The 23956-nt window shown below is 39.2% G+C and overlaps 1 protein-coding gene across 4 annotated transcripts in view; it reads left to right on the plus strand.

Moving 5' to 3' along the window:
* Window positions 1–23956, plus strand: part of NPAS3 (neuronal PAS domain protein 3) — an 898961-nt gene that overhangs the window by 445293 nt on the left and 429712 nt on the right. For 2 of the 4 annotated variants that reach the window (XM_059710311.1, XM_059710294.1), the window contains exon 4: window positions 1869–1945. In XM_059710311.1, coding sequence (XP_059566294.1) covers window positions 1869–1945 — 77 coding nt within the window. Of the gene's footprint in view, window positions 1–1862; window positions 1946–23956 lie in introns of all 4 variants that reach the window. The other 2 variants (XM_059710285.1, XM_059710300.1) reach the window with 1 other exon arrangement.

Here is a 23956-nt window from a genome sequence, read left to right on the forward strand (position 1 = left end):
CTTGCTTGTGTCTATACTAATAAAAATTAACCTTAGGGTAGGAACCTGATCTTTCTGTTTTAAGATGATTAGTTGTGTGTTTTCCTGAAGCAAATGAGGAAGTCGAAATAGAGATCTTTAAGATCCCTGCCAGCTGGAATATTCTCAGATAATAATCACTCTTCAATTATATTTTATAAATTTTGCCATTGAAACAAAATGCCTCTTTTACTTCTTCTTGCCGGTAATACTGATACTGAAACACTCAGGCACTTTTCAAAGTGTCTTTCAGACCCTGACTCACACTTGCAGGGGTAAACTGCCTGCTTTTGCACAGCACAATAATCACAAGTACATTTATATTATAATTCCTACTAAGCTGTGGATGCAACTGACTGACTTAGTAACTGAAACTAAGCACAATTATCCCAGGAGCATTTTGCTGAAATTTTTTTGTAACTAGCTGGAAGTGGGTTTTAGAAGAAAGTGGAGTGGGGGTGGTATTGTATTTTCAATTTATAGCATCTAAATTTGAGGGAGCAGAGGTTTGTCTAAAATTTTCGAGAAAAGAGGGAAGACATGGGGAATTTACTTGTTGGAAATAAGGAGAAGATCAGAATTTTTTCCATAAATTACTGTAAACCACAAAGATTTTTATGCTTGAAAAATTATAAAAGACTAGAGGCGCCCGATGCACGAAGATTCGTGCAAGAATGGGCCTTCCTTCCCCTGGCTGCCGGCACCGCCTTTGCTCTGGCCAGAGCCGCCTTTCCGCCTTCCCACGCTGCCCAGAAACCCAGAGCGGCTGGGGCGGTGCTTAACGCCCCCAGGCCCCAGCAGCTGGGCACCTGTGCATACAAATTAACCTGCCATCTTTGTTGGGTTAATTTGCACACTCACTCCTGATTGGCTGATAAGCGTTGTGAAAGTATGGTCAATTTGCATCTTTATATTTTATTAGTGTAGATAAGGATACCCAGAACAGACGTAAAGTCAAATTGTGTGACCATACAAAAAATTATGTATAGAGAAAACCCTCAATTGTGGATCCCACAGATCCCTGGCAGCAAGCTCAGTTTTGTTAAGGATAGGGGGCTCTTTGAGTGCAGGTGCCTGTGGGCCACACATGTGGGTGCGCCAGGAAGAGCAGGACTGACTGTGTGAGTGGAGAACTGGAGTATTCCCATAAGTGCACAGTCCCTGTGCTGGCACGACACATGCTGAGTGCAAGGCCACCTGTGCTTCTCCAAGATTCTGTAGGAATAGTTACATGTGAATGTGCAGTAAACAGAGAAATCCAGCCACCCCGAGACACTGAACACTAGTGTAAACAGTCATTAATGAGAGTCTCTTCTCCAACATGTTGCGCTTATTAAATTATGATAAAGTTGTTGCATTAGAGCATTTAAAAAAATCCTTTTTTTTTTCTAGCCTAGAGAATATAAAAAGTTTAGGTTTTATTTGGTGGGGGGAAGGCAGTATGTGTGTACTTTAAAAATACCTAAATTTTAAGAAAAAAAAGTACTAAAAAGTACTAATTTATCTTAATGGAATGTGAGCATTCATGTTTTTGCTTCAATATAGGAAAAACAGTCCAAGGTAATTTTTTTTTAAAAAAAAAAGTCTGGGTGTGGTTTGTTGTTATCTGACTTGGAAATTCAACCTTGGTTCTGCTTATGCTCAGGCAGCTCGGGGCCAAGTTAACACTGGGCTGTGTTTCTCTGAGATGTCATTGTTATAGTAACTAGTGACGTAATTAAAGAAAATTAAGTTGAAGGTATGAATGTGAGCTCCAACTTATTTATTTTCTTTCTTTTTTTCCTTTCTGTTTCTTTTTTCCCCCTTTTCTTTTCTTTTTTTCTTTCCTTTTTTTTTTCTCTAAGTTATAGGTGCACAACGAAGGAGAAGCCCCAGTGCACTGGCCATTGAAGTATTTGAAGCACATTTGGGAAGTCACATTTTGCAGGTACCTCTAAGACAAAAAGAAGCTTGCTTATATTTTACTAAGAAAATTCCATATGTTTAGTCTTTTATTATTTTTTTAAAATTTCAACTATGTATGTGGCTGGATGTTGGAATTCTGAAATTCTTATGAGTCCATTTTTTTTTTCTTTTTAGAAAGCCATCCCTTGAGAGAATATTAATGAGAAAGGGAGGGCAAGTATTATTTGTAATAATTGAGATGAATTGCGCTATTTGGTTGATGCTCAATGTATAGTAGCTGGCTGTTCTCAGAATGATGGTGTGTGTGCTGCATTTGTAAGTGGATATATGTATGTGTCTTTGGAGCTATATATTGTCCTAGACAGAGCAAACTTTTGTGAAAGCAATGTGACATTTTTATGTGTTGCCAAATTTCAGTTGTTTTTTGCTTGAGTTTGCATTCATAAGTGCTTCAAATCTTAATGTCTGTCTCTCCCCCAAATTACACACTTAATCAGGGTGAAATCTTAAAGCATATTTGAAGTGAAAGGAGACAAACAATGATAATAATTTAATTTTGGTAATGAATTTCATGGCAGGTAAATGTGAGGGTGACTGGATGGACCTGCAGTTAGATATTTATCTGAGAGCAGTTTCATGCCAAACTCAGCATCTCAACTGAAAACTTTTTCCTCAAGACTTTGCCATCAATTCAACACATCCATGAGTACTTGTTCTGCACTGTTTCTGCCTCCAAGGTTGATGTTGCCATAGCCAAAGCTTTCTTTACACAAGATACATTTTGAACATGGAATTAGAGAAGCAAATACATTTGGGATATTTAGGCAACTTATTTGGTGGGGGGGGGGGGCGGGGGAATGGTTATGGTCTACTTTTTTAGTTAAAAAAGAAAAGAAAACTCCAAATTTCTATTCATTCAAAGTTAAAAACATGACTTCTGTGGTGATTTTATTTTGTAGAGAGCCAAACATAGTCTTGAATTTAGCATATGATTCCCGAAAGCATGTTCTCTAGAAAACTGTCTCCAGCAGATTCTCCATGACTTAATCCTAGTGGGTCTTCGAAGGGGTTCCGTGGGCAGTAGCCTCAGCATCACCCGAGACACTTGTTCAAAGGACACATTCCTGGGCCTCCCTCTGAACCCACCAAATCAGAATCTTCAGGGTGAAGTCCAGGGATTTGTGATTTTTAACAACCTTTTGAGAAAATGTGATGTTTTATTAGGACTGAGATGTCACAGTTTACATTTCCAAATTGAAGGACCTAAAAAAGACTTACCTTGTTTATTTTTGTTTATTCTGATGTTTCTCATTTATCCACTAATATATCTTAAAATCCATGTAACAGATGTTTCTTAAAATACACCTTAGGAGATGCTATTCTATCATGCGTATAAATTTTGAATTGCCTTTGCAGTAGATTAGTCTCGGGGCTATAGCAAGGAATTTGCTTTCCAGATCTTCAGATTTTTATCTCTCTCTTTCCTGTACACACTTTGTTCAGAATTTCCTTTATAAGTATTACATAAGCCATGATATAATATACATGTATTATAATGTGATTTAGGATGCCTCCTATTTACATTCTAAAGTGACCAGTGCATTGACTTAGTCAACGAAAGAAATGGTTCAAAGAGCAGCTCCAGATTATTACCCTCTGAATTCATTCTAGAACTCGAGTCCAAAGTCCTCAAAAGAGGGTGACTTAAGAGCTGCAATAATTTAAAACTAATTTAAAACACAAAACTTATGAGTTGTATTGAACATAAGCTTGAGGTAAATGTGTGGTACAGAATGGCTCCAAATGCTAGTTCAACATTAGGCTTCATTGAGAGAGTAGAGGGTCTAGAACAGGGGTGGGCAAACTTTTTGACTTGAGGGCCACAATGGGTTCTTAAACTGGACCGGAGGGCCGGAACAAAAGCATGGATGGAGTGTCTGTGTGAACTAATATAAATTCAAAGTAAACATCATTACATAAAAGGGTACGGTCTTTTTTTTTTTTTTAGTTTTATTCATTTCAAACGGGCCAGATTTGGCCCGCGGGCCGTAGTTTGCCCGCGGCTGGTCTAGAATGAGGCTGCTGAGCTTTACCTTGGTCACACCTGACTCAGACAACCCATTTTAAGACAAACATAGGCAGCCAGATGTTGCTTAGAGTGAAATAACCAGACTAGTTAGTAAACTAGAAATCATGTTATGTGAGGAGCAGCAAAGGGCTTGGTGAGGTTTAGTTTGGAAAACACTTATCTTAAATGGGACATTAACGTCCTCTGTATTTGAAAGCCTCCTCTGAAAACAGAAATGTATATATTCTGTGTGGCATCAGAGTGTGGAAAAGAGAAATGGGTAAAAATTGAAGAGAGAAAAAATCATCTTCATTAAAAAAGACTTGAAAATAGTGTTGTCCACATTTGGAATATGTTCAAAGCCTTTGAATTTAAGATGTATAGGTGGCTTGATAGGGATGCTTTCACAATAGTGAGGCATCCAAACATGGTTGCACTAGATCAGTGATGGAGAACCTTTTGAGCTTGGCGTGTCAGCATTTTGAAAAACCCTAACTTAGCTCTGGTGCCGTGTCACATATAGAAATTTTTTGATATTTGCAACCATAGTAAAACAAAGATTTATATATTTTTAAAATATATTTTATTGATTTTTTACAGAGGAGGGAGAGGGATAGAGAGTTAGAAACATCGATGAGAGAGAAACATCTATCAGCTGCCTCCTGCACACCCCCTACTGGGGATGTGCCTGCAACCAAGGTACATGCCCTTGACCCAAATCGAACCCAGGACTCTTCAGTCCCCAGGCCGATGCTCTATCCAGTGAGCCAAACCGGCGAGGGCAAGATTTGTATTTTTGATATTTATTTTATATATTTAAATGCCATTTAACAAAGAAAAATCAACCAAAAAAATGAGTTCATGTCACCTCTGACATGCGTGTCATAGGTTCGCCATCACTGCCCTAGATGATCCTGTAAGGATAATATAGTTTCCATATTTTCCTTCAGGAGGGTCCATGTTTGAGTCTGGTTGAATCAGGGGAAATGGGATGAATTCTTTCTTCCCTTTATGCTATCCTTTCTTCACTTGCAAATATCGGATAAAACCCATGTGGTCAACATGGTTTCTAACCTCACAGTCTACCATCATTACTAAATATATATATATCAAATACTTGGTGAGAATACAGAATTCACTGTAGTAGGCACATGGCTGCATGGCTGCTTGCTGTGCGGAACTAGCTTGCAATCCTTTGGTAAAAGATGAGCCAGTAGGCCTCATAAATTGAGAAGCATCATACTGGTCAAGTACTAAGAGGCTACAAAGCTGGGAGGCTCTGAGTTTGCCACAAACCATCAAAGAAGACTTCTCAAAGTTGTTCTTTAGGTAGAGAGCATTGAAGAAGACTCTAATCAAAGTAGATGTCAAACACAAAGGCTTGGGGACAAGAAATAGTAGGTCTTGTTTGGGAACTGTTGGTGTTTCAATTGATGGCTGCTTCACATGCACAGGGCAGCACCTAAGAGATAAAGAAGGAGAAGCTATCTGAGCCATATAAGACAGGCCTAGTGAACCAAGCCTGGATGCTCTACCCATTGATGAGCTCATGAAGGAAGCTTTTGTACAAGAGATAAGGATTTGGTTTATTTCCAGAGTTATCAAAATATGGTATCTAGAAAGGCTTTGAGTTGTGAGAGGCTAATATAGACACCATTTAGGAAATTATTACAATAGTCCAAGATTCCAAATGAAGATTTTCTCCAAGATAGAGTCTCTATGAATGGAGTCAGGTATGGAATTGAGATTGAATTATTAGATGTGAAAGGCTAGGGGATGACAGGAATTAATGACCACAGGTTTTCTAGATTGGTAACAGCTGTCTATACCCTTATCTGAGAGGACTCAAATGGGATATTATCTTAAATAGCCACTTGATAAATGTAAGCAGTTGGAAACCTAGTCTGATTCTCACGGGATAAAGTCTAGGACTGAACAGAGGGCTGAGAATTACTAATCACTATCATACTAGTAGGGATGAATGAGAGTTCAAATCAAGCAGTGAGTTGTAGACCCATGGAAATAATGTGGAGCAATGAGAGAAGACAGTTGAGGAGAGGCAACCCCAGTGTATATCATCACTTAATATGCAAGTAGAAGATGAGGAAAGAGTAGACAGAAAGGTAAGAGGAAACCATGGGATTTTACTTTGCTTAAGGAAGGAGCATTAATAATGTCAAGGTGGCTAAGGCTAAATCTTTTTGTAAGATACATACTGAAGAGATGGCATAGGTTTTGTCCATTGAAATAGTTATAGTGAGGTTGTTAGGTGCAGAAGACAAACCTAAAGAGTGATAAAACATACAGGTGTCTGGAATTTGTGGTAAAAGAAGGGTGGGAGATAAGAAAACAGTGTGAAGGGAAATTGTGTTTTTAATGTTGTTAGAGTATATGTCTGAGGTTCATGGGATCAATCATTACCAATTGTATGCTCTTTAGCAATCAGCTTTCCAAAAATCAATATCTTTGGTCATGTCTATAACCTTCAGAAAGGATAAGCTTTCAATATTATTAATGGTTATATACCATTCCATTCCATAATTTATTTAACCACTTTCCTATCATTAAGTATTTTGATCATATGCATAAATTTGCATGTTCTTCTTATGTGTGTTTATTTAAATTCTCTTTTTTATTAAATTTGTTGGAGTGACATTGGTTAATAAGATCATCTAGATTTCAAGTATAAATTTGCATTTCTTTTTTTAAAATATATTTTATTGATATTTTACAGAGAGGAAGGGAGAGAGAGAGTTAGAAACATCGATCAGTTAGCTGCCTCCTGCACGCCTCCTACTGGGAATGTGCCCGCACCCAAGGTACATGCCCTTGACCAGAATCGAACCTGGGACCTTTCAGTCCGCAGGCCGATGCTCTATCAACTGAGCCAAACCGGTTAGGGCAGTGGTTCTCAACCTTCTGGCCCTTTAAATACAGTTCCTCATGTTGTGACCCAACCATAAAATTATTTTTGTTGCTACTTCATAACTGTAATGTTGTTACTGTTATGAATCGTAATGTAAATATCTGATATGCAGGATGGTCTTGGGCGACCCTGTGAAAGGGTCATTTGACCGCCAAAAGGGTCGCGACCCACAGGTTGAGAGCCGCTGGGTTAGGGCTAAATTTGCATCTCTAATGCAAATACCTACTGAGGGTGAATTTCTGTGTGTGTGTGGGTGTGTGTATGTTGTGTGTTGTGTGTTTGTTGGTGGGTGTGTTTCAATTAGAAAGAGTCTATTTTGGGTTGATTTTAGCAAAATCTATTGACTTTTTAGTATGTGTGATATTCTATATATTGTTTAAGTTTTCCTCATATCATTAAATGCTAACAATAGGTAGCCATGAGATAGGTGCTTTGATTGCACACATCTTAAAACGGAAGTCAACTACAACTTAGAAAATTTAAGTAACTGACTCAAGCTCACAAGGCTAGTTAAGTGAGAATTTAATTTGAATATAGGATACTAAATACTAGATTATAATACTTCCCACGAGTGATGGGGACATTTTTAAAGGCAATGGTAATGAAAGGAAATAATTTATATTTGGAGTGAACAGGATTAGAGAATTGATGGAATCTGGAAGGTGAAGTGGAGGTCAGTTCTGAATACCAGGGTGGAACTCTGGGAAATGCCTGTGACTTCTCGGTACCAAGTGCCAGCTGTCCTGCTGCCTGTGCCCCCAGTGATGTGTCATGGAAGAGCATGTTAAGGACCCCTTGCGAGCATATCAAACTTGCAGCCGGTGGGCCGCGAGTTTGACATGCTTGGTAGAGAGTTGGGGGAGACAATTGAAGATGAACCCCTTAATTTTTGGTACTGATTTTGTGGACAGCAGTGTTTTTGCAATGTATATCATATTAGGTATATATTCTCTTGGGACAATTTAGTGAGTTTACTGGATCCTTAAAAATCTGCTTCTTTCCTACTAAGAGGGGAAAAAACACACACAACTTAATGGTGATTCTATCAACATAAAAATCAACTGTTGTAAAGTTATCTTCTAATTTAATGATCCAGTAACAGTGTGTGTAGGCAAGGCCATTGTCCAGGCTGTGTACCAGGCAAAGCTAGGGCTACCATTCACATCCCTTACATGGACACTTTACTACTGACTGTGACCCTTAGTGTAGCTCAGTAAGCCTGTAGCTGTTTCATATATGAATTTCACAGCAGAGGCATCTCCTGCAGGAGAGCTGAAGGCTTCAGCTGACATCAGCCTTGACTGTAGGACTGTGAAGCACAGGTGTTGGGCCCAAGTCAGGGAATTTTAGTTCACTTTAGTCTCCTTTGACTTTTATTAATTAGATGTAGATCAGGGGGCAAGGGATCAAGATGGGCAGTTGTGCATTTTGTGACAAGTTAAGTAAAAATACAAGAACTTTAGGTCATTGGGTGGGATCTTTTCTGAATACAATACACGTCACTAAACACATACTTTGGTTCCTGCTTTGAAAGCTCTCTTAAGGCATTATTGTTCCTACTTCATAATATCCTTAATATGAAAATAAAATGAGTGGTATTTATTTTGACTTTCCCAATTTAGAGACCAGATAGAATGAATATTCATGTTTTATGTTCTCAAAGTTAATGCAACACAAAATGGTAACAAATATCTTTGTAACTCAAAATTAACTGGTGGAAGGACTTTCCCTTAGGTGCAGGTTTATGAATGGAGTGCTTTAATTACTCGCGTGCCCTTGGCAGAAGGGTTTAAGTTTTCTTCATTCTGTAAATAATGCTTATATAATTGTCACATAAAATTGCACTATTGTTTTCACATGCTCCATAGTAATGCTGCTTTACTCACCTCACAGGCATTAAAACAAAGGAAATCAACTCTTATACGTGGAAGATTTTTAAAGTTAATGTTTATATTCTTGTGAGCACATGGTGGTGAACTACAGATAGATACTGTATAAATTACTGACATTGTGCAATACATATAATTACTGATAACTATTAATAGTTATACAATGATTAAAGGGTGATTTTATCCATAACAAGGTTTGAATGTTAAATAAAATTTTGTATGTTGGATAATATAAGCAGAATAATAAGTACTCACATAGTTGTGAATAAATGATATGAGTGTAAATATTTAATCTAAGTCTTGGGAGAATAAAAATAATATTCTATAAGAAATGCCCTAAAGAGAGATAATAACAGAAGTGTGATATTCATATGTTAGTTTTGAGCTTGGCTCTATTGCATGAACCCTCCTATATCTATATAACTGAGCCTGCATTATTGCTGAGAGAGTTGGGGGAGGCAATTGAAGATGAGCCCTTTGAAGATGAATAGGAAGAGAATCCCAGGGGCAGGTCCTTTGAGGAAGACCAAGAGGGAGCTGCCAAGGTCGTTCCAAGGTGATGACACCTGTGGTCCTCTGAGTGGGAGTGGATCAGAGAAGGCTGGGCAGAATGGTTGCTTACTGCCTGTCTTACCCAGGGAACTCTGTTTTTGCAGGATCATTTACTAGTAGAACAACACTCTTGTAGAAGACATAGGTATGGCCATCACCATAGCAGAACAATTTAAATAATGCGTACATATTTTTAATGGTGGGGAGAAGGGAACTCATATGTAGCTATTTTTCTGTTTTATAGAATAGTCAGAGACCTGTGTGGATGAAGTGAAAGACTGTATATCTCAATCAAATGTCAGATTTCAACCTTGTGGTTTTTCTTTCCCTTAATACCTTCAAGCATGGAATGAAGAGTAGAGTCATATCTCAAATAAAAGAAAAGTTTAGGTTTAAAAGAGGATGTTATGGATCAGATTTAGAAAAAAAAAAACAAACAAACAAAAAAAAAAACAAACCCAGATTTACATTTAAATTTCTGTGTTTCTGTTTTTAATTACATTTTGAAGATTGGGTAATGGCATGCCCCGAAATCATGACAAGTTGGTATATATACTATTTTGGTCCTGAAGAATTATTGTTAGGTAAATGAAACCATACAAATGGTCTATCAGAAATATTTAAAAATTTGTGGTTGATGAAGGAAAACAAAATTAAAAGTGTGTTGTGATGTTTTATATCTTATTATTTAAGTATTGGTAGCCACAGTCCTGCTACAGCAGTGGTTCTCAACTTGTGGGTCGCGACCCCTTTGGGGGTCGAATGACCCTTTTACAGGGGTCGCCTAAGACCATCGGAAAACACATATATAATTATATATTGTTTTTGTGATTAATCACTATGCTTTAATTATGTTCAATTTGTAACAATGAAATTGGGGGTCGCCACAACATGAGGAACTGTATTAAAGGGTCGTGGCATTAGGAAGATTGAGAACCACTGTGCTACAGTCTCTGGGACTCAGTCAATTGTGGAAGACTAAGAAGATTCTTTAGAGAAAGGAAATTGATGTATAGGTAAAGGAGGTACTTATAACTATGTTGGAATGTGGGGTAGAAAATGCCAAATCTGTTACCAGTATCTTTTTAAATCACATTCTGCAAGAGAAAATAAAAGGTTAACTAGTATAATTCAAACATCTATGAAAAGAAGATTGAATAATACCTAAAACAGCTCAAAAATTAATACAAAAATATAAATTATTGATTAAAGATGCTGCCTAGCCAAGTCAGCACTCAATTCGCATTTGATGGTAGTGTTAATAGAAGACTTTGTGAGAAAGGATATTTTCTATTTTATTGAAAATTCGAAATTCCACCCTTCCTTGTTGTTTTATTGGAACCTATACATATAAAAGAAAGTATCTCTAGGAAAGTTGCTTGTTCTTACTCTTGATGGCCTTTGTTGGCAGAGTGGTGTCCTGCCGGACATTAATGCTAAAATGAAAGAACTTCATGTAATAGAGGCTTTTTTTTGGCTGAGATAGAAAGGTGAGTAGAAAATGAGTGAGAGATGAATGACCCTAAAGTCTCCTTATAATCCAGAATGGTAAGAAAATGTTAAACTAAATATAGAAAAAGAGAAAGTTAGTGAATATATTTGCATATGCAAATTAGCTTAATTGATACTGCTTGCCTCTACAGGGATTTTTCATTACAAACTGGAGTGCTACATTGTTCAGCTCATATTGAGTAATTTAGTAACTAATGAGACCAGTTTGCACTAATTTGCATATGATAAATGAGCTTAATTGCAGTAAATAACTTGGAGGCATAATTACTTAATTTTCCTGTGTTGCATGGCTTTTAAGTTCACGTATGAACAACTCAAGATAATTTTGCATATTTAAATTAGTTGCTTTTAAATTTTCTTGAACAAAAAAGAAACGCACCTTATCAATTGAGCTGTAAGACAATCGGAAGTAAGTTTTACAATATTTTTATTTAAAAAGAAAGGAAAGGAGAAATTTCTTGAGTCTGTTGTTCTTATCATTCACATTCTTACTTCAAATAGGACATCAGCATTACTATTTAGGAAAATGTTTTAATGTTGAAAATTAATGCACAACTTCTATTAGTAACTGAGCTAGGTATAAACTGAAATATGTATATGAATGAATCGTAACTTTTGAAATGGGGATTATGAAAGAGAAGTGACGCATCCCTTACCTAATTTGGGAAGCTAACCCTGGGTCTCCCATCTGCACTGTTCATGTTGTTCAAGTTGCAGGGCTTTGAGGAAGCAGCATCACTCTGAGTCGGGCATGTACTTTCTATCTAGATTAATGCTTCATATCTAGGAAATTGGTTTCATTGGAGAATCTTAGTGATGTTTGCCAAGAATTACATCACTGGCCTTCACATTTACTCAAGAATGAATGTTTTATCAAAATCTCCATTCTCAAAATTGAAAAACTGAAGAATGTAGAGGTCGATGGCTAACCCATTATTTCATGATACTTAGAATTTTACTTTGAAGGAAAAAAGTATAATTATTCAAAATTAACTTGAGTCATATAAAATCATATCTGTGATTCAGTATGAGAAAATAGTTTAAGGTTGTGAAAGTTTAAAACCTATCATTTAAAAACTCATTGCAGTTTTAACTCATTATATATGAAAAAGGAAGGGGTCATTAGGGTTATTCATTGGCTGCAATCTAGAAAAATAACTTATGAAACTTTTTTCTGAAAAGCTCACATCCCATTCAATTCGGTATAAACTTTCTAGATCCTTTAGGGGTGAGCCAGGACAAGTGCTAATAGTAGTATATTCCAAGTTTAAAATGTGAGTCCTTCATATAATAGGTGCTCAAGAAATACCTGGTGAGTAAGTGAATGAACAAATTAATCCCTCCCAAATAAAATCACATTTAATCCCACAACTAGGGCCTCATCTCACCTTTGTGCTCCCAGCCAGTTTTTAATCATATTCTCTGGATAATTCTGGAGTCTCTTTATGAATTCTACTTTGTCTAGTTGCTTCTAGACTGCTAGTGAGATTATGGTTGTGAAAGTTTAAAACTTGGGGCAGAGTGTGGCAGATGCTTTTAGTGCATGGATTTTGGCATTCAGCCAACTTGAGTTCACATCCCAATTTGCTTACTTATTAAGTGTGTAGACCAATAATAGTCTTTTGTTCCCTCAAAGCCTCAGTTTCTTCATCTTTAAAATATAGAAACAGTAGTAGATGTTTTTCTGATAAGCATTTTGTGAGGATTGAGCAAAAGAGTGTGGTTAAAAGTGCTTAGTACAGAACCTGACATAGAAAATGTATTTAATAAGCGTCTGCTTGTATTTCTCCCTGTATATTGGCCAGCCCAGAATAATGCCCATGTTTTTGAGGAAAAATGTCACTGCTTAGTTAGAGCATTAGCAATACAGGGATACAGGAGCAATCAATAAACTCCTCTCAGTTTAAAAGCAAGATAATGAATTTTCATTGAACACAACATAAAATGGTCTGTTTGCCTAAGTGGTATTTATATTTGGTATTATATACTAGCTCACAATAAAAAAAATTAAAATTTGGTAGTGGAAACATGTTTACCTTGAGAATGAAGATCCTTCTCAAAACAACTAATGGCAATGTCAGAAATATCTCATTAGCAGCCTAGAAGCAACTAGATAAAGTAGAGTTTGTAAAGAGACTCCATAATCCATGTTTTCTTTATGCCAAAATGTTGATAATGCCATTTCTCTTCTCATTGTATTGTACAGTCCCCACAATTTGCTTAGAAAAATAGAAATAAACAGACAATTGAAAACCCAGAAGAGCTAGAAGGTAGAATCCATGGTTACCCAGTGCTGTAAGTTACTGTTGAGGAGACATCGAAGTGCACATGTGACTCTCCTCATGCATGTTGCACAAATCCATCACCTGTCATGCCAGAAATGGCACCTTTCCACATAGCAGCAGAGGGGAGAACTTCCCAGAAGGATCTCCGTGGTGGTATGTGTACATGTGTGGCAGGTACAGATCCCTTTGGGTTTTCAAGTGCTTACTGACTTGGATTGGCAGAGTGAACATATGCCATTGTCCACAGAGAAGTCTGCGAGAAGTGTGGGTGAGGGGCAGGGGTGGCAGGAAACTGTTATTGTAGAAGAAAGCTGCAGCTTGGGCCACGTGACTGAAAATAGTGGTACTAGTAAGTGAGGACCTTCTAGTTACACACTATCTCCTGAAGTCAGGATCTAGGAAAACAAGATACTGAACTAAAGCTTAGTATTTTTAGATTTATTAAATATTTCCTGAGTGCCTCATGTGCATCAGAGTTGGAGAAAATACTGAGATACAAAGATGATTCATGTGTCTGCCTCTGAGCATTCCCAGTCTGAATGGAGAACACCAATAACAACCAGACCAACCCAGTTCAGTGTGACACAGACCAGCGGGCTTTTGAATCAGTTATGCCTGGATTTGAATTCCTGCTCTTAGTTATGTAGACTTGGGCACTTCACCTCATTCGCCTCACTTCCCTCAACCCCACATGGAGATGGTAGCAGTTCTTACTTGTGGAGGGCTGTGTGCTACATGAGATATTACACAAAGTGCCTGGCACATAGTGAGGGTTCATCAAAATGTGGCTGTGACAGACTGGCTGCACCTCAGCAGCAACATGAGGGAATCAGGTCACCCAGCATGGGCCAGTCCACCAGTACTTCCTGTGGCTGCAAACTTAACATTACACACTTCACCCCTTTAGCCACCACACACTCCCTTTTGTGTCTCATGTTCATGTGGGTCTGTTGGGGGGGGCGGTATTTGAGGGTCCTCGCCTCACTAGGTTACATGCATCCTCTTACTGGTCACATATCCTGGAGCTCAGGGGAGAAAAAAAGAGCAGCAATGTCATTGTGGTTGGGCAGCTTTTGCTTGGGGCCTGCTGATAGGAAGCTTGTTTTACAAGGTATGAGAACATATCTTGAATTCCTTCCTTAGCACTAAGGTTGGCTGAATTATTTGGAGATCAAAGTGGAACAGAAAGATAATTATACTTTCAGTTTTAAAAGTGGATGGAGTTCTTAGAAAATCTTAGGGTTATGTGTCAAATGTGAATATGAACGTGTGCTGACGGGCATAGATGTCTGCAAGTCTGGGCCCCATCACAGTGCTCTTTCTGGCTTTGGAATGGTCACTGGTACTAACATTATATTCCTGTTACCAGCATCAGTTAGGAGTGCTGTGAACTAGAGTGACCCCACCTGATTAGCATTTATCATGGACCCCAAACTCAGTCCATGTGTCCAGGGTTGCTTTCTCATCTGAGTCTCCACAGCCTCCTAAGCTTTTTGGACTCTGGGAGAATTTGGGTGTGAGGAGGGTTGGAGGTGGGGACTGGGTGGAAAATGTGGTTTGTTTTCCAAACTGATCTGGTAGCAGAGACCTATATGGGCATCCTGGAACAGTACTAATCTGCGAGACACACATGGGGAAGTCCGACTTAGAAGAATGGAATCAAAACTAGTTTAAGATATTAAGAAAACTCTAACTACCATAACCACTAAATTGAACAATTATTATATGACTAGAGGCCCAGTGCACAAAAATTTGTATGCTCGGGGGGAGGGGAACCCCTCAGCCCGGCCTGTGCCCTCTCGCAGTCTGGGAACCCTCAGGGGATGACCACCTGCTAGCTTAGGCCCGCTCCCCGGGGGATTGGGCCCAAGCTGACAATCAGACATCCCTCTGGCAGTCCGGGAGCCCTCGGGGGATGTCCACTTGCCAGCGGGGAACAGGCCTAAGCTGCAGTCTGACATTCTTAGTGCTGCTGAGGAGGCGGGAGAGGCTCCCACCACCACCACTGTACTGGCAGCCATCAACCTGGCTTGTGGCTGCGCAGAGCTCCCCCTATGGGAGCACACTGACCACCAGGGGGCAGCTCCTGCATTGAGTGTCTGCCCCCAGGTGGTCAGTGTGTGTCAAAGTGACCAGTCATTCCCAGTCTTTCTGCTGTTAGGGTCAATTTGCATATTACCCTTTTATTATATAGGATAGACGCCTGGTGCATGGGTGGAGCCGGCAGGTTTGCCCTGAAGGGTGTCCTGGATCAGGGTGGGAGTCCCGCTGGGGTGCATGGCCAGCCTGGGTGAGGGGCTGATGGCTGTTTGCAGCTGGTCACACCCCTCAGGGTGGGGATCCCCACTGGGGTGCCTGGCCAGCCTGGGTGTGGGGCTGAGGGCCATTTTCAGGCTGGCCAAGCCCCCCGGCGACAGAAGCTCCCAGCCTCTCCTTTTTTTCTTTTTCTTTTTTAATTCTGGGATTTATTTACCTTCCATAATTGAAACTTTGTTGCCTTCAGTGGAGCTCAGAGCCCCGCGGCAGGCAGGAAGCTTGGATTCCTGCTCTCTCCAGCTCCGTGGCCACGGCCGGTTGAAAGCAGGTATCTGGGGTTTATTTATCTTCTATAATTGTCAGTGGAGCTCAGAGCCGGCCGGGAAGCTTGGCTTCCTCCATCACTGGAGCAACCAAGCCTCCTGCTCACTCCAGCTCTGTGGCTGCCGGCAGCCATCTTGTTTGGGTTAATTTGCATATAGTTGCTCTGAATGGCTAGTGGGCGTGGCTTGTGGTGAAGCGAAGGTATGGTCAATTTGCATGTTTGTCTTTTATTCGTGTAGATAATGTCACATCTGTAGTCTATTTCACTAGGTTTTTAAGACAGAAGATTATTACTGAAGAATCTTCCTTAAGTAGTTGTCCCTCTTTGTATGCACGTGTGTGTGTGTGTGTGTGTATGTGTGTGTGGTCAAATACTCTTTTTTTTAACTCCACAAAGTGAAAAACAAAGGAAGAAAATGTTCAAACGTCAAAAGATATAGACAAGCAAAATGAGGAAAATAAAAATCAAGTATTTCTTACCATCAAAGGTTCTGTTTCCCTTTTTACATTTGACTTCCTATAAATCAACCCAAATGGGATCGTGATCTTTGTCTCATGAAGACAGTTATGGAATAGGTGATTTTAAGGGAGAAATTATACAGCACATCATGGCTGAAACATGTTTGCAGTGGTTTCATTCTTCTGAGCCTGACCTGGGTAATACCATCCCCATTAAAGACCACAGTGACCAAGACCTGTAGGCACCATTAATCAGAAGGCACTAGAGGGGTCCTTCGAGAAGCACAGGGATTATAACTACCAGGCTCCACCCTCTGTCTACTGCAGGCAGGCACCTGCCAGCCAGCCCAGGAGCTGGGTCAGATGCTCCCAATCACCAAGACTCCAGTTGTTTTTATTAAGTCCTCTAGTACTTCATGGATATCACTTCTCAGGCACTTACCAATTCAGGGTCTATTTATAATTCTGGAGGAATAAAATAATGTAACTGATGGTTGGATTACCCACACAGAAGCCTAATCGAATTCCCTTGAGGCCAGATAACTGCTGCAGGAATTGTCTGGACAGAGCAGCTGTCTCCCTCATTTCTAAAGATATAAAAAATTCAGGTGACCCTTTAGGCCACCAGAAAATGCCCTCTGAAATAACCCACTCTCAAACTTCATTTGAGGGCGATACAGTGTTTTAGTAAATTTAGTCTGGTATAGAGATTAGACCAAGGATAGAATTGACCTAAAGAAACAGAAAGTTCATTTTGTAAGTGGGAAGTCTGTGAGTTCTACATAAATACAAAGGCAAATGATAATATCAATGACTATTTTAATTGCATCTTTAATCCATAAGGATAGTTCAATGACATTTTAAATTATACTTTTAGAATTGCAGTCACATAGGAGATAAAACTCAGTAACTATTTAATAATGCATAGTAAGATCCACTGTATCCTCTCTTGAGATCACATTGAGGTGCACTGAATGTAACAGCCCAAACCAGAATTTAGGCAGCATTTAATCTTCCCGAAGACATCGTTAGGTCTTTCTAAATAGTAAGTACCCAGGCCTGGTCCTGAGTGGGCACCAGTTATCTCTGCAGGATGATTTGTTTAACTGGATTCACAGCTACGTTATATTATTTTTTGGAAGAGCTGTATTGCTGTAAGAACATCAAATCATTTTCAGTCCTAGATGGTTCCTAATCAGCTTGGGGAATTTATGTGACAGAATGGTAACGGGCAATTATTTAACCTGACTCTACTTGGAGAAGACGTTATGGTTACGTGGTTTTAGTGGGGACAGAGTTCAGGCTGAAATAAAGCTATCCCTTTTCCCCGGCACTGAAATTGGCAGGATCCCTCAGGCTGCTGCTCATTGTGTCCTCACTGCAAGTGTCTGAGGGATCCATTTAAATAAGAATGGAAACTTTGCCGTAGCTGGTTTGGCTCAGTGGATAGAGCTACGGCCCGCGGACTGAAAGGTCCCAGGTTCGATTTCGCTCCAGGGCATGTACCTTGGTTGCAGGCACATCCCCAGTGGGGGGTGTGCAGGAGGCAGCTGATCGATGTTTCTCTCTCATCGATGTTTCTAACTCTCTATCCCTCTCCCTTCCTCTCTGTAAAAAATCAATAAAATATATTTAAAAAAAAAAAAAGAATGGAAACTTCGTATGGAGAAGACCCCTTCTGCTAAGAACACAGGAAAGTAAGGCAACTTCTGGGTTCTCTAAAATTGAAAGGTTACAATTGGTCCTAGAGCAGTGATGGCGAACCTTTTGAGCTCGGCAGGTCAGCATTTTGAAAAACCCTAACTTAACTCTGGTGCCATGTCACATATAGAAATTTTTTGATATTTGCAACCATAGTAAAACAAAGATTTATATTTTTGATATTTATTTTATATATTTAAATGCCATTTAACAAATAAAATCAACCAAAAAAATTAGTTCGCGTGCCACCTCTGACACGCGTGTCATAGGTTCGCCATCACTGTCACTCTCTAGAGGAAAGCAACTTGACTCTAGTTCCCTGGATGCAGATTTGCAATACAGAGTTCTGCAGAAGTTTGGGGAATAACAATATGCGTTAGTGCACATTAATTGCTGTCAGGCCCTGAGTGCTGCTTACATGCTTTATCTCAGTTGGTCCTTTCCCCCATCTCTTGAATTGGGTACCGTTATTTCCATTTTAAGGATGAAGAAACTGACACGCAGAGTGGTAAAGTGCCTTGCTTAAGGACCCACAGCTGTTAGTAACTGGCACAGCTGGGATTGGAAACCTGGAGTGGAACTGGGAGACAGAGAAAGGAATTATGTAAGGGAAATATTAGGTATTAAATTATTTCACAGTTGAAGTTTTCAAGTGGCATACTTTAAGCAATGGATTGAATAGAAACTAGAGGACATGCACTTCCGTTTAATAAAGAAATATTTGCCCTGAGCAGAAGACAACATTTTAAAGCTTGTCATTTCATTCCTGGGAAAGTATTTGAGGAAAATGACATCTTTCAGCCCTGTTTGCTGACCATTTTGTTGTCTCATGCTGAGACTTGCCATTTCCATAGCCAGTGGGCTGTATTGAATCAGACAGAAGCAATAGGTCATTAACAGAAATAGAGACTTGGGACAGACTGCAGAAGCTAAAAGAGGGGGTTGGGGGATCATATTTGGCCACATCAACAAAGCTGTGTCTAATAAAAGCTCATGCAACTATGTTTGTAGTGTGTAGCCTGATTTTCAGAGAAGTGTACTGTCAAACCTCAGAGAGTTTGTAGGGGAGGGTGAGGGTAAGAGGGAGAGATCAACCAAAGGACTTGTATGCATGCATATAAGCCTAACCAAAGGACACAGACACCAGGGCATGAGTGTGTGTGTGTGTGAGGGGGGGGGCGGCAATGGGGGATAAAGACACATATGTAATACCTTACTAAAGAAAAAAATAAACAGAAAAAAAAAGAAATGTAAACTTTAAAAAGCACAAAGTAGCTCTTGCTGGTTTGGCTCAATGGATAGAGTGTCAGCCTGTGGACTGAGGGGTCCCAGGTTCGATTCCAGCCAAGGGCACATGCCTGGGCTGCGGGCTCGATCCCCAGTGGGGGGCGTGCAGGAGGCAGCCAATCGATGATTATCTCTCATCATTGATGTTTCTCTCTCCCCCTCTCCTTTCCTCTCTAAAATCAATAAAATATATTTAAAAAATAAATAAAAAGCACAAAGTAATTTTCCCAAAAGAACCCGATGCTTAACATGAAAATACAGGTTGGAGAAGATACTCTTCTTATTTGACATGCCCTTTTAGGCACACAATTAAAGATAACTGGTAAATCCATTTCGTTATTTAAAAATCCTGGTTTTACGTGCCTACTGACATCTGCATTAACCATGAGATCTTAAGCTCATAGCATTAATCCAAAGGAGATTATATGATTTTCAATCAATATCTAAATTATTAGATTATGTTTTCTTGACCCTTGGAGATTCTTCTGGATTCTTGTAATTGGGAAATGGGGTTGGAGGTACAGGCTTTGCCAGTGAGATCACTGTCCATTACTTTTAGTATTGGTCAGGTTATTCATCTTAGGAAATATGTATAACCCTCTCCTTTTAAATGCAAACCAATGTAGCTGGGCCAGAAAAATACAGACCTGGATATAGACATTGAACAAGTATTCATAGTTAGCTTGCTATACATAAGGCAAACCAGACCCAGCTTTGCGGAATATGAAATGTTCCTTCTCTCAAAGAATTTATAATACATTTCTGTGCCCTAATCTGGAATGACAGGTGCAGGTGTAGAGAAAGGATATAAAATGCCAATGATTTCATTTACAAGTGAGTAAAAATTAGGAAATGGAATACCATTTTTAGCACTAACCATCATTCATATACTTAAAAATTTCCCCACTTAGACATACATGAATGTACCCATGTGTGTGTTTTTTTTTGGGGGGGGGGGAATTCCCAAAATAATTGCATATGTGCCTTATTTTGTCTTCCACTAGATATGAAGCAACTCAAACACAGGTGCCATGTCTGGTTTGTCTTTGTGTCTTCTATCATGTTTTGTTCTTAGTAGGTGCTTGCTCCTGTTGTAGATGATTTAAATTCGTGTTAACCATGCATGTAACTTCTAACAGATTGATCATTACTTGTCTCTTATGTTAGGGGCAACATTATTAAGAAGTCAGTGATACTAAATGATTCCCAGGTTTATTCTTGTCATTTGCAGAAGACATTTACATATGGGCTCCTAGTAGGGTTAATGCATTTATGCACCCATGTCCCGATGCACCTTTTCAACCATGAGGTCATTAAGGAATACACAGTCCCATCATAATGTCATTCCCCCCTTAATTTTCTGTGTACTTACATTTTTTGGTCCTAATTATGAATACCTTTAATTGTTTTATCACAGTGATTATTAATTGTGCCAAGTCCAACCCCTTTGAAAGAGAGGACATTCCTTCTCAAGGCTTTACATGATTGCATTTAGGAAGAATATTAAACAAAGAAATAGAAGTATTTCAACTTGCCAAGAGCTGGTCAGCCCTTCTACATTTCTAAAAACCCAGGGGTGATTTTTATTCTTGGATCTTTCAGAACTAGAAAAACTTAACCCTCTGCTTCTTTCCCCAGCATGTTATAATCTGCTGCTTTATTTACATGAATCATTCTGCCAGGAGACAATTTTGGGAATGAAATACATGCCAGCTGTCTCTACAGTATTAAAAAACTAAAAATAAATAAATAAACTTGGAGATCCATACACCATCACCGAGGGAGCACATGGCTGTGTTTGCCTCTGTTGTTTTTCAGTTATGTGTGTAAAATAGCAATGATTGAGATTTTTCATGTTTGATAAAAGTTTAAAGCACCCGATATAAATTATTTCTCACTGAAATGCTTGGTAGCAGTCAAATTCATTTTAAGCAATATGTAGTAGTTGAGAAAAAGTGGTTGTTTCCTTTTTAAATGAAGGCACCAGCTTTAAGATATAAAAGAAATAAAACCATGAAATTGTGTATTTTAATTCTACTTCTGTAAAATTGACAGATTTGAGATTTTATTTTTTAGATTAATCATTTTAGTTTAAAGTTAGCACAGTTTTTAATGTTCCTGTGCATTTTTAAAAACAATCTCATTATACAATGATTATTTAAATTTTATATCTATTTTATGTTCTTCTTATCAATATCAATATCTATATCACATTGGTATGCATTCCTTGGGAATCTAATTGAGGGAGTTAATATCAGTTAAACAAAGCTCATTTCTCCTGGACCTGCCTCATTGAGACATGGGCCACACAGCGGGGATGGGGGTGGAGACTGCGCATCCCTTGATAAGGAGTAGGTCTGGTCTGGGGAGGAAGAAGAGTCTTTGCTTTGGGAAAGTTGGCACAGATGAGCAGGGGGACATGTCGCACTTAATTTATTATCCAGCCACCCCTTCTCCCTCAAGGAAGACTTTAGCATTTGTAATCTATGATGATTACGGTTGGGAAGCGTCTCTTTTTCTCATTCCGTTGCTCCCACCTGGAAGAAACCATTTATCCAGTGGCTCATTTGCAAAGGAGCAAGTGAAGAGAGGTGATGTGTGCATATAGATCCCCCCTTGCCTTTTTTCAGGGTAGGTGCCTGTGACACACAGCTGCTCCAGCGCTGTGGGGCAGCCACCCCAGAATCTGAGAAACACTGACACAAGTGCATCTGCCATAGTGCATTTTCTTTTGATGCTAATTTTCTCTGTTGGAAGCTTGTTGCATAAGGTTACTGTACAGGCTTTATATACTGCACCCTATGCTGGAGGTTTAAAAATTAAGAATTGAAGACATATCTCCAATATTTTTCAGGTTTCCTTTGGTAGACATAGGCAAAAAAGCTGATGAAGCAGGTAAGTTCCTGGTGTGCTGCAATGTAAGGCGATTACCTAGCTTATGTTTTCACACACACCGTGAAGTGTACACAGTGCCAATGGGCTCCATAGGGCAGGAGCAGGCCGACCCCCAGCAGAGAAACAATCAGGTCCAGCAGAACAGTCAGCAGTGGAGCCAGGAAGGAAAAGCTGACATCCAGATGCCCGTGCTGTGGAAATCTTATCCAGAATTGCACATATGGATCCTACATCTGTTCGGGGTATGCCAGCAGCCGGCATCCAAACTGACACAGCTTCCATGGCACGAGCAGGCAGAGCATGGCTCTATGTCTGCCTCCCTCGACTAAGGCAGCTGTCAAAAGTGGTGGTATTGGCCCTGTGATAGCTAATTTTCAGAGGACCAATATGGACTCTTTGGAGTTACAGGTTTTAAACACCCACTATGAGTCATTTTTGAATGGTGGCGATGGCAGAGAATGCACACACAGAGATAAGTTTGTGGGTACACATGAGCATGTATATAATTGTGATTTTGGGGAGGCAATGATGGTGTTCAAAGAAAATTAGGACCAAATGATTCTGGGCAATGATTTAAGTCCATGCATACTAAATAAACTCTTATTTTACATATTTTGTCATAGGAATTTGGTTAACAAGTCAAATAGTGGCAATAAGGTTTCTCCTCCTTCATGTAAAAACAGAGAAACTCAAATTTACAAAATGGGAACTTTGCCTTTCAGTAAGTACTTTTCTTATCTCATCATATTTGCCCCAACAGCAAGCTGAGTGACTCCACATAAACAACTCACCTTTTCATCTCTCTCATTTCTCAGAATCCTTTTTAAACAGAGAAAAGAGAAGGTTTATTTCTTGTTATTATCTCAAGTTAGTATCTTCAACAGGAATGACCATTGGGCAAGTGCATGTATTGGGGTCAGTTTATATATCTACTTTCAACTTTAACCACTTGTTTATGTTACCTTTTATCTTTATGGAAATCATTAATTCCTTCTTTTAAAATACATATTTTTATTGTTGATAGTATTACAGAAGTCTCCCATTTCTCACCCTTTTACCCCCTTCCTTCCAGCCACCCTCCCAGGTCTTCACCATCCATTGCCCATGTCTGTGGGCTATGTATATAAGTATATAAGTTCTTTAGTTTCTCTCTTCTCCTTCTCCCATCCCGACATAGAGGTATGTCAGTCTGTTCCATGCCTCCCCTGCTTTGGGTCTTATTTTGTTGGTCAGTTCATTTTGTTCATTAGATTCCACAAATAAGTGAGATCATGTGATATTTGTCTTTCTCAGTTTGACTTATTTCACTTAGCATAATAGTCTCCCAGTCTATCCATGCTATCCCAAAGGCTAAGATACCCCTCTTTTTTACAGCTGCATAGTATTCCATTGTGTAAATGTCCCACAGCTTTTTTTATATTTTTCTATCGATGGGCACTTGGGCTGCTTCCAAATCTTACCTAATGTAATTAACACTGCTAAGAACATAGGGGTGCATATAATCTTTCTGATTGGTGTTTGGGGATTTTTAGGATATATTCCCAGAAGTGGGATAGCTGGGTCAAATGGAAGTTCCATTTTTAATTTTTTGAGGAAACTCCATACTGTTTTCCATAGTGGCTGAACCACTCTGCATTCACACCAGCGCTGACCTACTGTTCCCTTTTCTCCACATCCTCACTAGCACTTGTTGTTTGTTGAATTTTTGTGATAGCCATCCTGACAGGTAGTTTTAATTTGCATTTCTCTGATGATTAGTGACTTTGATCATTTTTTCATATGTCTCTTGGCCATTTTTATGTCCTCTTTGGAGAAATGTCTATTCAGGTCTTCTGCCCATTTTTTAATTGGAGTGTTTGTCTTCCTTTTGTAGAATTGT

The sequence above is a fragment of the Myotis daubentonii genome, chromosome 1, assembly GCF_963259705.1.
Source record: "Myotis daubentonii chromosome 1, mMyoDau2.1, whole genome shotgun sequence".
NCBI classification, from domain to species: domain Eukaryota; kingdom Metazoa; phylum Chordata; class Mammalia; order Chiroptera; family Vespertilionidae; genus Myotis; species Myotis daubentonii.